Source organism: Coenobita brevimanus, chromosome 44, assembly GCF_032717465.1.
Source record: "Coenobita brevimanus isolate Jiangsu-jjx chromosome 44, ASM3271746v2, whole genome shotgun sequence".
Classification (NCBI taxonomy): Eukaryota; Metazoa; Arthropoda; class Malacostraca; order Decapoda; family Coenobitidae; genus Coenobita; species Coenobita brevimanus.
Window position 1 is genome coordinate 42,155,283 of NC_136997.1, and position 15,005 is coordinate 42,170,287.

The 15,005-nt window shown below is 41.0% G+C and overlaps 1 protein-coding gene across 1 annotated transcript; it reads left to right on the plus strand.

Moving 5' to 3' along the window:
• The first annotated feature begins 13,931 nt into the window (after window positions 1–13,931).
• On the plus strand, window positions 13,932–14,747 carry LOC145398065 (zinc finger BED domain-containing protein 5-like). Its single transcript, XM_080271022.1, has one exon. It carries the CDS (start codon window positions 13,932–13,934, stop codon window positions 14,745–14,747), a length of 816 nt encoding a protein of 271 aa, XP_080127148.1.
• Window positions 14,748–15,005: the final 258 nt, after the last annotated feature.

Consider the following 15,005-nt stretch of genomic DNA (forward strand, 5'->3'; position numbering starts at 1 on the left):
CAACTGTACAGGGGAGGACAGAGATGTGAACAAAATGAGGAGTAGATCTAAGTGGCAATTAATGCAGAGAGTGGGCTCATTATATAGGGGCTGGCAGAGCTTGATACAACTCGTAAGAAGGACGCGCAAATGAACCCATAGGGGACAACGAGTTGACAATCCTGCTCTGAACAACAGAAAGAACGACTTACTCTACTATACGGGTAGAAGGGGGGAGTGAGGTAGAACACGCTCGTGATCAAACATGCAGCATACTGTACGTTAGAATTACACAAAGGATGATGAAATCATAGGCTATGTAACACCTCCCCACAAAGAAAAAGAAATTTACAAAGGAAATTTCTTATTACTCTAAAACAATCTGTCTAAAGCAGTGGTTCCCAAACTGGGGGCCTTGGTCCCCTTGGGGGCCATATATCAGAATGTAGGGGGCCATAACCTGAACCGAAGGAGTTTAGCGAGTAGGTAGTCAGTGGAGAGAACTTACACAGGTTCAGTACAGGTTTGTGCAATGCCTTGCTGCCAGACACATAAGTAATACGGCCTTTTTTTTTTTTTTTTTTTTTTGTGTGTGTGTAATTACCATTTTTTTTTTTTTTTTATCTGATTCTGTGTTGTTGACATAAAATAAGGCATGGAGATGTATTAGGGGAGTAGATAATTTAACTCAATCTAATTCTAAGGCTTCCTAAACTATGGATTCTGTATGATAACCTGGTCTTGAATCTTGAGTATCAGCAAGGATGTTCACATTTTCCAGTTAACTATCCATTCACAGTTGCAACATTGATCACCGTGTGCGCCTCCCCATATATTCAGTTTGTGCCCACCTGTGAATACTTCAATAATTATATATATATGGTGGTAGGTGGTGGCGACCATCATCCACTCACTTGATGTAGTGCTGCCTACTTCTTCCTTAGTCTTTATCATTCTTTTTCTGTGCCTCCCCTCCTCCCTTCCTATTTCTCGCATCTTTCCTGTCACTTCTTATTGCTTTTCTTTCCTTTACATGTGGCTTTACATTGAGTGAAAAGCCAAATGGTTTCCTGTAAGCCAAGAAACCATTTACAACGCTGGGTGGTAACCATATAACCAAACCATACGTGCTCCCTACGTGTGAACAAGTGGGTTGGTGGAGGGTTAGTGCCCCTTCCCTTAAAACAAATAACTCAAAGTCAAATGGCCACCCCTTAAGGGATTATGGTGTCTGCCAATAAATAGATAGATAGATAGATATAAGATTCAGCTAATACAAAATACACATTTCTTTCTTAATACTTAACAATAGAGAAAATAACAAATGGAATCAATAAAATTACAGGATTTGCTAGAGTGAATTTTATATGGACATGATGAGTGTAGGACTGTAGTGTAGACAGTCACTGTCGTCATGGGTTATGGCTGGGGAAGGGGGGCCATGGACAAGGATCATGTATGAAAAGTGGGTAACGACCAGAAAAAGTTTGGGAACCACTGGTCTAAAGTCTAGATAAGCAATCTGCAATAACATTTTCTTTCCCCTTGACATGTTGTATGTCTAATGAATACTCCTGAAGAAGTAGGCTCCATCTTGTCAATCTCTGATTTTTATCTTTAAACTTACTAAGGAATTTCAGTGGGTTATGATCGGGATAAATGACTATGGGGTCAAAACCAGAACACAAATAAAATGAAAAATGCTGTAAACCCAAAATCAAGGCCAAAAGCTCTTTCTCAATAGTTGAGTAGTTCTTTTGAGGTAGAGTGAACTTCTTACTGTAATAAGATACAGGGTGTTCAATACCCTGATCATCCTCTTGCAGCAAAACAGCCCCAGCTCCTGTATCACTTGCGTCAACAGCCATCTTAAAAGGCTTAGCAAAATTTGGAGTAGCGAGCACTGGCTGACTTAATAGGATAGCTTTAAGTTTGCTGAAAGAGGATTCACAGTTATCGGTCCAGACAAATTTAACTCCCTTTTTCAGTAGGTCTGTAAGTGGTGATACAAGAATTGAAAAGTTAAGAACAAATCTCCTGTAATAACCTACCATTCCCAAAAATCTTTGTAGCTCTTTCCTACTTTTAGGTCTGGGAAGATCACTTATAACCTGAACCTTAGCTGCTGTTGGTGCAAAATGTCCATCACCAATTACGTACCCAAGGTACTGAACTTTAGCTTGACCAAACTCACACTTTGATAAATTAGCTACAAGATTAGCCCGAACCAAACGCTCAAGAAATTTACTGACATGGCATAGGTGATCTTTCCAGTTGTCACTGAAGATTAATACATCATCAATATAAACAACACATCCTGCCAAACCCTCTGTTACAACATTCATGAGCTTCTAAAATGTGGCTGGTGCATTCTTCATACCATATGGCATTACAGAACATGCAAAAGTCTTTCCTAGCATTACAAAACATGAGATCTCCCTAGCACGTTCAGTCATAGGTACTTGCCAGTATCCCTTTAACAAATCAAACTTACTTATGTACCTAGCCTTTCCGATCTTATCTATGCAATCTTCCACACGAGGGAGAGGGTAAGTGTCTGTTTTGGTTATCTGATTAACACGTCTGTAGTCGATGCAAAGCCGCTGTGACCCACCTGGCTTAGGGACTAGAGTGACAGGAGAACTCCACTCGCTCTGACAGGACTCAATCATCTTGTGGTCCAACAGGTAGCCAAGCTCCTTCTGGATGAGAGGAACTTTCACTGGGTTCACACGGTAAGGAGGCAGTTTAATTGGCTTTGCGTCTCCAACATCGACATCATGCATCAACACAGTGGTTCTTCCTGGAGTGGCACGGAACACTTGCGGGTACTCCTGCAGTAATGCCGAAAACTCCTGCATTTCCTCGGGAGCTAGATGAGAAAGCTTAGTCTGGAGATCATTCATGATATCAGGATTCTTCCCCAAACTATCACTCAGGCTCATGCTCCATGGGAGAACTTCACTTGCAGACTCGGGTGGAACAGCTACAGTGCAGACTGGGTTATTTTCATCCCGCCTGTGATATAACTTTATCATGTTGATGTGACAAAGTTGCTTGTTCTTTCTACGATCTGGTGTGGCGATGACATAGTTGACATCACTGAGTTTCTTCTCCACGAAATAAGGACCACTAAACTTGGCTTGAAGAGGTTGCCCATGCACCGGTAGCAGAATCAAAACCTGATCTCCTGGCTGAAAGTGGCATAACCTGGACTTCTTATCATACCAAGTCTTCATCTTCTCCTGAGCAGCTCCTAAATTCTCACTCGCCAGCTGTAAAGCAGTGGACAGCCGTTGTTTGAACTTCATCACATACTCCAGCAGATTGACGTCATCTTCCTCCGACAGCCAGCATTCCTTGAGTAGCTTAAGGGGTCCTCTTACTTCATGGCCAAACAGTAGTTCAAAAGGTGAGAAGCCCAGTGATTCATTTGGAGATTCTCTTGCGGCAAATACAACGAATGGAAGACCTTTATCCCAGTCTTTCTGATGTTCCAAACAGTATTTCCTGAGCATCGATTTGAGTGTTTGATGATATCCCTCCAACGCTCCTTGGGTATAGGGATGGTAAGCTGAAGACATGATCTGGGTGATCCCCAACTCTTTCAGAGACTGCTTGAAAACATTTGACATGAAATTACTTCCCCAGTCTGACTGTACCTCCTTGGGCAGACCAAACTTTGTGAAGAACCCTAGCATTTCCTTAACCACGTTCTTTGCTGAGATATTTCTAAGTGGAATGGCTTCAGGGTAACGAGTAGCCATATCAATCAGGGTCAACACATAAGAAAATCCTGAAGAAGTCTTAGGAAGAGGGCCCACAATATCCACCAACACACGGGTGAATGGCGCCTCAAAAGGAGGAATGGGAACTAGAGGTGCAACCTTTTCGGTCTGATTACACGTCCCCACAACTTGACAGGTGTGACAAGACTTACAATACCAGGAAACATCCCTGAAGATACCTGGCCAGTAGAAGTGTTTCAAAACGCGTGTCACAGTCTTCCTCACTCCAAGGTGTCCTGCCAAACTGGAATCATGAGCCACTTTAATGATATCCTGCCTACAAACACGAGGGATGACAACTTGATGTACAACCTCCCATTCACAGTCGGCTGATGCTGTTGGGGGTCTCCACTTCCTCATAAGTACTCCTGACTTTATATAATAACAAGTAGAAGCACCAGCTGACTCTTCCTCACTGCAAGCAGAGTTAGCTAGACCTTTCAACTCAGGGTCAGCAACCTGCAACTCAACCAACTCTTGACGAGACAAATTATCAACACTACGGGGTACTGCCTCATCTGGTGAGTGGTCCAAATTAGCAAGAAAAGTGTCAGCTAGGATAACATCATCATCATCATTATCCTCTAAGTCACCAGTAACTTTAGACTTAGCCCTAGTGACAGCACATGCAGGGAACACATCAGGGACATCACAATCCTGGGTCGCAGCCACTGGCTCACTAGACAACTGAGGAGCTGGACACACTTGACTTCCACCAATATCATTTCCAAGTAAGAAAGTTACACCTGACATTGGGAGTGTCTCAACCAACCCAACCATAACGGAACCATTAACAAAACCAGACTCTAAATTCACTCTGCACAGAGGGACAGAGAAGTAATTATTCCCTACACCTTGTAAGATTACAGTTTCATCAGAGGAATTAACATTAGAGCCTAGAACACTGGTCAGCATAAGGGATTGACAAGCACCTGTATCACGATATATTTTAACTGATTTCCTGTCATTACTGTCCAGAGGACTGACAAAACCATCAGACAGGAAATTAGCACATGAACTCTTGAGAGTGTCACCCACGTTACTGCTCAAAAGAGGAGCTCCATCATGAGAATTTAATTTACCCCTCAAAGCAGGTTCAGTTAACTCAGTTAAAGAATTCTGGGAACTCTCAAGGGTGGACACTAGACCAATAGACTGAATATTTAAAGACTCCTTTTTGTTCACATCACACTGTCTCCTGAAACATTTCTCCGTAGTATGACCAAGCTTACTACAATAAGTACATTTACTTTTCTGAAATCTAGAGGTGAAGCTGGTATTTACTTCCTGAGAAACATCATCTTTATTCTCTTTCCTGTTACCTGTACTCTGAGTAGAGGCAACGTACTTACTCTCAGCTTTCCTTTTTGCTTTAGAATATCTCTTGTGAGTGAGAACATATTCATCAGCTAAAACTGCAGCATCAGACAAATTATATCCATTCTTCTCTTATCAAGATATAGGCTTACATCCTTATTAACCCCTTAACCACGGGGGGTCACTTTCGTGACGCTTGGGAGCAAGGGATCATACCGCGGGGCGTCGCTTTTGTGATTCTGTGTTATTTTGAATTCACCCGGGCTTCCAAGCGGGGACTTGTATCATCTATCAGTACTGCCAATGTCCAACACTAGTCAGCACTCCTAATCTCATCTGTACTCCCATCCATTGTGTACAATTTAGCCATTTCTCCCCGTTCTTGACTCCCCTCCCTACCCCCCCTCCATTACCCTATCCTCTCGCCTGGCCGGCCGTGCTACGCTAAGTAAATCTTCCCTGGAATTTTTCACTGATTTCATCCATTGAAATAAGCCCTATGTCCTATTCTTATACCAAATAATATATACAAGAAAGAAATAAGGTAAGTGAGAGTGCCATACACCTGGAATTGGCTAATCATCACCTGACAACACCTCACATGCACTCGTTCGCTAATTTTCTCTTTTTTTTTTCCCTTGAAATATGCCGTATAATCTATTTTCATAATAAATATACATGTAAGGAGGGAAGGGAGAAGCCTAAGTGATATTTACATTCACCTGGAACTACCTAATTTATAATGTATTGTCTAGATTTCCTGCCAATCATATCAGTGCTAGACAAAGCTGTTTCAAGATATAACATTGGTAGCTCTGAATATATATCTCCTAAGTAGGCCTCTAATCTATTTTCGTAATAATTATACATGTAAGGAGGGAAGGGAGAAGCCTAAGTGATATTTACATTCTCCTGGAACTACCAAATTTATAATGTATTGTCTAGATTTCCTGCCAATCATATCAGTGCTAGACTTAGCTGTTTCAAGAACCAATATTGGTAACTCTGAATAACCCCTAAAGCAGGCCTCCACGCTGGCCCTGCGTTATCAGTTTACTCTCATCTTCCGAAGCAAGAGTACGTATGTTTCTTCTTGCTGACTTCAAGGCCTTTTTTCACCCCCATGCAAATGGCCCTGTGACCTTTACCCCCTACTAAACCTCGTGTGGAAAGAGGTAAAGGGCTGACAATTGATAAAAGAGTGACTACGATCTTTCTATTGAGTAAAACAGTGCAAGTGGAATTGTAAATAATGTGTAAATAATGTGTAAACAGCAAGTGAAAGTAATGAATGTAAATATACGTGAACAATGGAAAATAGTTTTATAAGTTATTTCAAGTGACAGTGCACAGCACAGTGTAAATAAAATAGAAATGTAAATAACGTAAATAAAATAGAGAACGTAAACAGAAATGTAAATGAGTAGTATTATAAGAATACGAGTATATACCCTAGGAGTAATGAAAGTGAAAGTTTCACTCTAGCATGTCTGAATGCTATGAGTTATGAGAGTGAAGATGAAAGTGACATTCACTCTCAATGCCAGTATACAGGACGAGAAAGTGAATGCTACGTATTTTACTGAAAGAAATTGAATCCCTACAGTGACAATAAACTAATACTACTGAAGGAAACTTATGGATAAAGACTGTAGATATATATAAGTGTTATATAGTAATAGAAATATAAAGTGTGAGGGGTTTTATGAATAATAAATGACAGAGTAACAAAAGCGAACTAGTGCCAGTGCGACGATCAGACGCGCTCGTAATTTCCATTGCTTTCACAGTGTTTTTTTTTTTAGTATGGATCCCAAACTACTTGAAAATTGTAGAATAGTGTTTATAGTGTTTGTATCTGGCTGTGGTAATCATATTACGGGTTGTCGGGAAGTGTAAAGTGGAGACTTCGTTACCCTACTTCAGAGGTCTCCACAAGTCCTACGGTAACCGACGAAGGCTCAACAATCATTCCAGGAGAAAGCTGAAGGTATGTGCCATAAGCATATGTAATTTTATTATTCTAGGACTAATAACTGATTTTTGGCAAATATTTTTTGAGAGTCTGTCGGAGCCCAAATAACCCCGCGGTACACGCAAGTCATTGGTAAACAAGCCCGCGGTGTAGGGGTTAATACACCTTTTGAAGTCCTCCAGCAAAATAATCTGCTTAAATTTATCAAAATCAGAATTTACATTCTTAGAATTTAACCACTACTCTAACAGATCTTCTTTGATTTTTGCATACTCAACATGGGATTGCTTATCTTGCTTATAAGTTGTCCTAAATTTTACTCTATAGGCTTCAGGAACAAGCTCATAGGCCTTAAGAATCAAGCTCTTAACTACATCATAATTATCACATTGATCCTGAGGCAAAGATGCATAAGTTACTTGAGCTTTACCGGTGAGAACAGTTTGAAGGAGTACTGGCCAATACTCTTGGGGCCAATTAAAACCTGTAGCTACCCTCTCAAACAACTGAAAATACTTTGTTAAATCAGATTCATTAAAAGGAGGGACAAGTTTAACATTTTTAGCCACATCAAAATCATCAGAGCTAGATGATCCAGTTCCACCTTGTTTCATGCGATACTCGTGGTCTGCCTGAATCCTAGCAAGTTCAATTTGTGCCTGAGCCTGTATTTGTGCCTCCTGAATACGAGCCTGAGACTCAGCCTCCATAGTCTCAGACTCAGCCTCCTTAGCACGTGCCTGAAACTCAGCCTCCTTAACATGAGCCTCCTGCAGAGCTAGCTGTAACTTAGCTATTTCAATCTGCGTTTGCTCATTTGGAGGAGTTACATTAAACAAGCTTTTATTAATCATGCCAACAATTTGATCTTTAGAATGATGAGAGTGAACTGCAATTTCCAATTGTTGAGCAACAAGCTTAAGTTCATTCTTTGTTCTGTTTTCTACATCACACACTGTTTGCACATTTGACAAAAAATCTTTGGCTTCATCAAACGTAGTAATAGTAGACATCATGAATAAATCACAGTCACAAAATATCAAGCAATATCCTTATGATAATATCCTGAATATCCTGATAAGAGGTCGCCAAATTTATGTTACGGAACAGAGAAAACTGTCCCACAAAGTTCCAGGTTCAAAACAAAATAGTTAGGTAAAATTATAAGTTAAAGTTTAATGCCCAAACTAACAACTAAACATTCAGGACTCATAAGGATAATGTAATGGCAAAAACAGGTTAAATATATGGTTAACTGCAATAGCCTCTATTAACACGAAATTAGCAAGTGTAAATTTATCTAAGTCAGCCCTGATAAAATGAGAAAACCGGATAATGCTCAGTGAATGCAAGATCTATTATTACAGATACAAAATATTATTACTACTGGCTGACACCAAAAACACATGAATCACAAAAACCTCACCAGGCCTACGAATTAACACCCCATGCTACACAGTACAAGAAAAAATGCAATAACACTTATACTCAAATTACACAGCTGCTGGATGGCTGGAGACTTCCTGAGCACTCACAATAATAACAACTGTACAGGGGAGGATAGAGATGTGAACAAAATGAGGAGTAGATCTAAGTGTCAATTAATGCAGAGACTGAGCTCATTATATAGGGGCTGGCAGAGCTTGATACAACTTGTAAGAAGGACGCGCAAATGAACCCATAGGGGACAAAGAGTTGACAATCCTGATCTGAACAACAGAAAGAACGACTTACTCTACTATAAGTGTAGAAGGGAGGAGTGAGGTAGAACACGCTCGTGATCAAACATGCAGCATACTGTACGTTAGAATTACACAAAGGATGATGAAATCATAGGCTATGTAACAATAGATAGATATATGTATGTATTTATATCTATCTATCTATGTATATCTATCTATCTGTCTATCTATAGATAAATAGATAGATAGATAGATGGATACATATATATGATAGATAGATAGACACCTATCCAGCTGGATGTGTAAATTGATAAATAGACAGACAGATATAATGAGGGATAGATAGAGATTATCAGTAAATATGTGACATTTGTTCTTGCTGCTGGACTCACTGGATTATGACTGAATAAACTGCAACGTGTTCTAAGGTCAAAGAAGAATTTCGTTGTTGTTTTTGCTGGTTCACCCTGATCTCTTTGACGGAGCCTACCCATACACTACAGGTAAGCACATGTTTCGTGAGACCCTCATACAAGTACAGTACACTACATCAACCGCCCTCTTGTGGAAGACCACACCTATCCAGGGTCGGACCACGGTCCTTCACATGTTGAGATTTGGCTCTCGGGTGGACACAGTAGTTGTTTCACTAAGGACGCATTGCGCCATCACGGTACGCTCCCCATCAGCACCAAGAGCCTTTATCATCAGCACAATTGTAGGGCAAGTATCAAGCCACACCTTGTATAACCTCAAAGTGTGGTCGTAAAATAGAAATAAGGTAACTGGGATGTGCTTGCAGACTTCAAGTTCATAGAAAGGAAGAGTGATGTCTGTTAACCCGCCCCGTCCCGTCGACGTATGGGTACGTTGGAACATTTTGCATTTGCCAGTCCTGGCGACGTACTGGTACGTCGTGCAATTGCAAGGTCCCTAATTTACACAATTTTCAATTTTTGCGCGTGACTTTTCGTACGTATACAAGGGACACCTTCCTCTATTCCTCTACAAGATGCCAAGCAGGGGCAATGCCTTACACCGCATAACCTCCCCCTCCCCCCCTCACACCATTGTCTCGGCAATTCACCTTTTACCAGTGACCTGGCCAGTAAAGACATTCAGGGCCAGAGTGATTCCCCAATCGATGACAACGTGGAGGACAAAGTTTACATAGCATTAGAGGAAGAAACAGTCAGAAATAATGACCAGGTAATGTGCCAAAAGAAGGTCAGGTATGGTGATGAGTTAGTGATTGAAACAATGCTTATAATGCCTATATTACTGTTTGAAAACCAATATACTCTCGTACTACGTATAAATTCGTACCAAGTAAATAAATAAATACCATTTATGAGTGGTGTGAAATAGTTACCCTCCCATAGAACTCGTTTTCTTTGGTGCCAGCCTGTTAGAAAACCCAGTAAGGTAAGGAAGTACTGGTACCTGGATCGAGTATTTTAAACCTCAGGCGAGCAATTTCTCTATGAATTTTCGATGTTTCTCACGAAAAGCAGAGGTATTAGCCAAAAAAAAAAATTTCGAAAATACCTCAGGATTGGGGGGTGTCAGAGGTGCGAAATAGCTCGGGACTTGACGGGTTAAGAGAGGTATGATAGAAAGCTAGCAGTTGTAAATTAGGATCATCTGCGGACGTCCACTTACGTCTGTGTCATTTCTTGGGTACTGTGTTGCGTCTGCCTTCATACCCTGCTTAATTCTAACACTTGAGTATGGAGCTAGTTGAAGTTGTGTTACTGTCACATTTGTGATACTGATGAAAATAACAGTGAAAGTGATGATATGGATAAAGATAATGGCAGTAGTGTTGAAAGCAGCAGTAGTTACAGTGGTGGCTATAGTCGCGGCGCCTGACTCTGAGCTTGTTATTATCGTACCCTGGCAACCTGTCATTCTCAATTGCGTCCGATTTCGTATCATATTACACACGAATCAAATTATTATACACGAATATATTAAGCACGGATATTATTATACATGAACATATTATACACGAGTCACATGCGTCTCACATTTACACGAAATCAGACGTACTTTTGAATGATAGGTTGCCAGGGCATGATAATAACAACTTTAGAGTCGCACGCCGCGACTATAGTAGTAAGAAATAGCAATGATATGAGTGGCTATCGTGCTTATGTCAGTGGAAGCATTTTCTCTGTTAAGATAACAGAACCAAAGGGAAAAAGCCCACAAAACTGTTCTTTAGAGGAGCGCAAATACACAGACATACACAGAAACACGTACTCACAAAAGAAAGCCAAATACATGACCTATTCATTGAAAGTGTCTGGAAGCAATGCGTTCCAAAGACTGAGTGTCATAGGCGAGGGAAACATAGAGAGAGGAAAGAGTTCTTGAGCTGCCTTGTTCGAGTGAAGTAGATGGTGATTCGGTACTGCCAAACGGATCCTATGCGAACGCCGTAATGGCCAGGAATGGAAACAGACACTTCGGAAGAGTAGTCATCGTTTAAGTTGCAGTAGCTGAGAGATAAATATCCAACAAACGGTGAAAAGAAAAAGGTCGAAGGGAGTCAGTGACAGAACCGAGATGACGGGACGAAATCCCTTTGGCCCGACCCTGTTTAGAAGAGCTGCATGTTGGCAACTGATCGCAAACATACATAACATGAAAGGAATCAGCATTCCACACAGGGACGAATGGATTCCCGTATAAAATCAGCATGTGCTGATCAGAAATTAAACTCGGGGCTTGCTTATCATACATATCACTTTGAACTTTAACATATTTTCCATAGTAGGTTCTGGGAAAAAAGAAACACCAATAATAAGAATGAACGAAGAGGGACTGAATTGTAAGTTCTTAAATATTAAGGGAAATTCCTGTGAAAGGTGTGATGGGTTGGAAGCTGTAGGAAGTAAATTTTTTGATGTAATACCAACAAGTTTGTCTATATATTAACCTATTTATTTACAGTTAGCTTAATCAGATATGACAACCAAGTCAATGGCTGGGTGTGTAATAGCCTCAACCTGTAACTGTTCGGGCAAATAGCGTGATGGACGCTGAGAGAAGCAGGTAGAAATGTGAAGAGGTCGGCCATCAGCATACTCGTGGATAAGGGTACATGTGTTGTTCACATCGTTCATGAAAAGAAGGAGAGTTCACGACAGCACAGAATCATGAGAAACACCACTACTGGCTGCCTTAAAAGAGGAACAGTTGCCCTCTAGAGAATTACCAGAGAGGAAGCTTGACATGAAAACAAAAACAGAATGAAGTCTTAAAATCTCCCATTGGAAATTATTGAGCCTGACTCAATCGAAAGCCTTTGGAATCTCAAGAGTGATGACGAAGGTTTCGTCAGATTCCAGAGAAGAAGATAACCATGATTCAGATATGGAGGTGAGATGATCGCCAGCGGAGACTTCCTGGAGGAACCTATACTGGTACTCATTTATTTATTTTCCTTTTTTTTAATGCATCGAAGAATTAACCAAAGGCCAGAAGCCACCAAGATCGTTCCCTTCAATGAAGACTATTCAAAATCTTCCTGCTGAGAACTGATACAGATATTTTGGAAATACGAAAACTGGGTGATGGTTAGATCATTGGGAACGGTCACACTTCTTTGGGTCAGGCTGAATTAACAAACCTCCAACAGACTGGAAACGTGCAAGTTGTCTGTTAACTTGTACTATTCATTTTAGTCGGAAGTTTACTCTCATTCAGCCTGTCCCAAAGAAGGGTGACCATTCCCAGCCCTCTACCTATTGCCCAATAGCTTTAACATCCTTTATTTCAAAAGTTTTTAAGTTTATTCTTAACGGAAAATATTAAAGCATCTTTCCAATTACAACCATTTTTCCAGTCGTCAGTATGGGTTGCACAAAGGAAGCTCCAATAGCTGTCTTCTCTCCTACTTCTCACTTTCCTGGTCATCCTCCTTTCTGGACTTCGGCGAAAGCTTTGCCATTGCACTTAACATATGAAATGCTTTCGATCGAGTCTAGCATCAATCTTTAATTTCTAAACTGCCCTCTCACGGCTTGTATCCCTCTATCTTTTTTTTTCTTTTAATGCGAGGAAGAAGGAACCAAAGGCCATGAGCCTGCAGTAATAGTTCCCTCCAAGAGAAACAAAATACAAGAGAGAGCCAAATTAAAGATCCATTCATTTCGAGATGCCTGTACACACTGCGTTTGAAAGACTGGAGATCATAGGCAGCAGGAAATACAGACAGAGGGAGACAGTTCCAGAGTTGACCTGTTGCATAAATGAAGGACTGGGAGTAACGGTTAACTCTTGCATTCGAGAGTTGGACAGAAAAGGGATGAGAGTTTATTGCTAGCTGGGTGCTACACGCCCGTCTTAGAGGTGGAGGAAGGCATGCAGACAGTTCAAAGGAGCAGTGACCATTAAAGTAGCGATAGAAAATAGATAAAGATGCAACAGTGCGGCAAAGAGACAAAGGTTGAAGGGAGTCAGTAAGAGGAGGAGAGTTAATGAGACGAAAAGCCATTGACTCCACCCTATTGAGAAGAGCTGTATGTGAGGAGCCTCCCCACACATGAGAGTTGTACTCCACACAGGGGCGAATAAAACCCCTGCATAGAGTCAACAATTGTGCAGGGGTAAAGAAAGAATGGAGTCGGCTTAGCACACCCAATCTCTTGGAAGCAGATTTTACAAGAGATGTAATATGATCTTTCCAAGATAAGTCCCAAGTAAATGAAACCCCAAGCATGTTCAAGGATGATGCAGGATTAAGATAAATATTATTAAATACTAGTGGGTATACTGTGGAAGATTTTGACGGGTTGATAGGTGTAAGAACTGAGTCTTAGCTGCATTAAAATTAACAAGATTATTTTTACCCCAGTCAGAGATACGAGCCAAGTCAGACATTAGGTGTGCCATAGCCTCATCCCTTGTTTGTTGAAGTAACTACTGAGATGGGTGGTGTGGGAACTGAATGGAAAGGTGAGGGATGGAGTCATCAGGGTATGAGTGAATACTTCGTAGGGTAAGATGTACAGCTTAGAAGGTCATTAATGAATAAAAGGAAGAGAGTTGGTTTGATTCTGACCACCATATATATATATATATATATATATATATATAGAGAGAGAGAGAGAGAGAGAGAGAGAGAGAGAGACAGACAGACAGACAGACAGACAGACAGACAGAGACAGGGAGAGATTTGCTATGGCTGTCAATGTTGCTAAGAAGTGGAAGTACAATGATGATATCAATAACTGCGGGTTTACATTAATCCTCGCTGATGGCATCGAGAAACCTCAGTGTGTGCTGTGTTTCAAAATGCTGGGGATTGATTCTGTGAGGTCTGCTAAGCTCAAGCATCATTTGATGACAATCCACCCTCAGAATGCGGAGAACGTCCCCAGTTTCTTCAAACGTCGTGAACAGTTTCAGAAAAAAGAGACTGGATTCGAGTGTTGCTTTCCAACGAGTGAAGTTAAGTGCAGCGAGGCATCATGTGAGGCTTCCCTTGAAATAGCAAGGAAGAAAAAGGTCCACACGATAGGTGAAACTTTAATTAAGCCGTTTGCTGCAAAGATGGTCAAGAGGGTTCTTGGAGAATCAAGTGCTCATAAGATTCAGCAGATTTCCTTGTCAAACGATACAGTGAAACGAAGAATTAGTGAAATGTCAGCTAATATCATGGAGCAAATGATAAAGGAAATCAAACTGTACCCAACTAGTACGTTCACAGAACAATTAGATGAGTTAACGGATGTAAGTTCTCGTGCACGGCTACTCGTGTTTATTATGTATGTATTCATGCATGATATCAAAGATGAACAGCTGTTCTGTACACAGCTTGAAACTACCATAAAAGCTTTAGATGTGGTGGAAATGTTGACTTCTTTATTCAAAGCCAACGGAATAACCTGGAAAAATTTTTGTGGAGTCTGTACTCCGGCGATGCTCGGATCAAAATCGGGGCTACAGAAGCATGTCAAGGAAGCAGCTCCAGTGCTAAAGTGGTTCACTGTATAATCCATCGTTTTACAATGGCGTCAAAAACCCTCCCAGATGCCCTTTGCAAGATCCTGGAGACAATGGTTAAGTTTTTCGACTTTGTGAAAACAGGAGATATGAACTCTCGCTTTTTTCACAAACTCTGTGGAGACATGGATTCAGAGCGTGAATCCTACCTCTTTTACTGCAAAGTGCAATGGCTCTCCAAGGGCCATGTTGTGAACAGAGTTCCTGAGCTTCGGGGAGAACTTAAACTCTTCCTGGAAATGAAGGGGA

Coding starts and splice junctions, on each gene's coding strand:
- LOC145398065 (XM_080271022.1), top strand. CDS start 13,932: ATGGCTGTCAATGTTGCTAAGAAGTGGAAGTACAATGATGATATCAAT.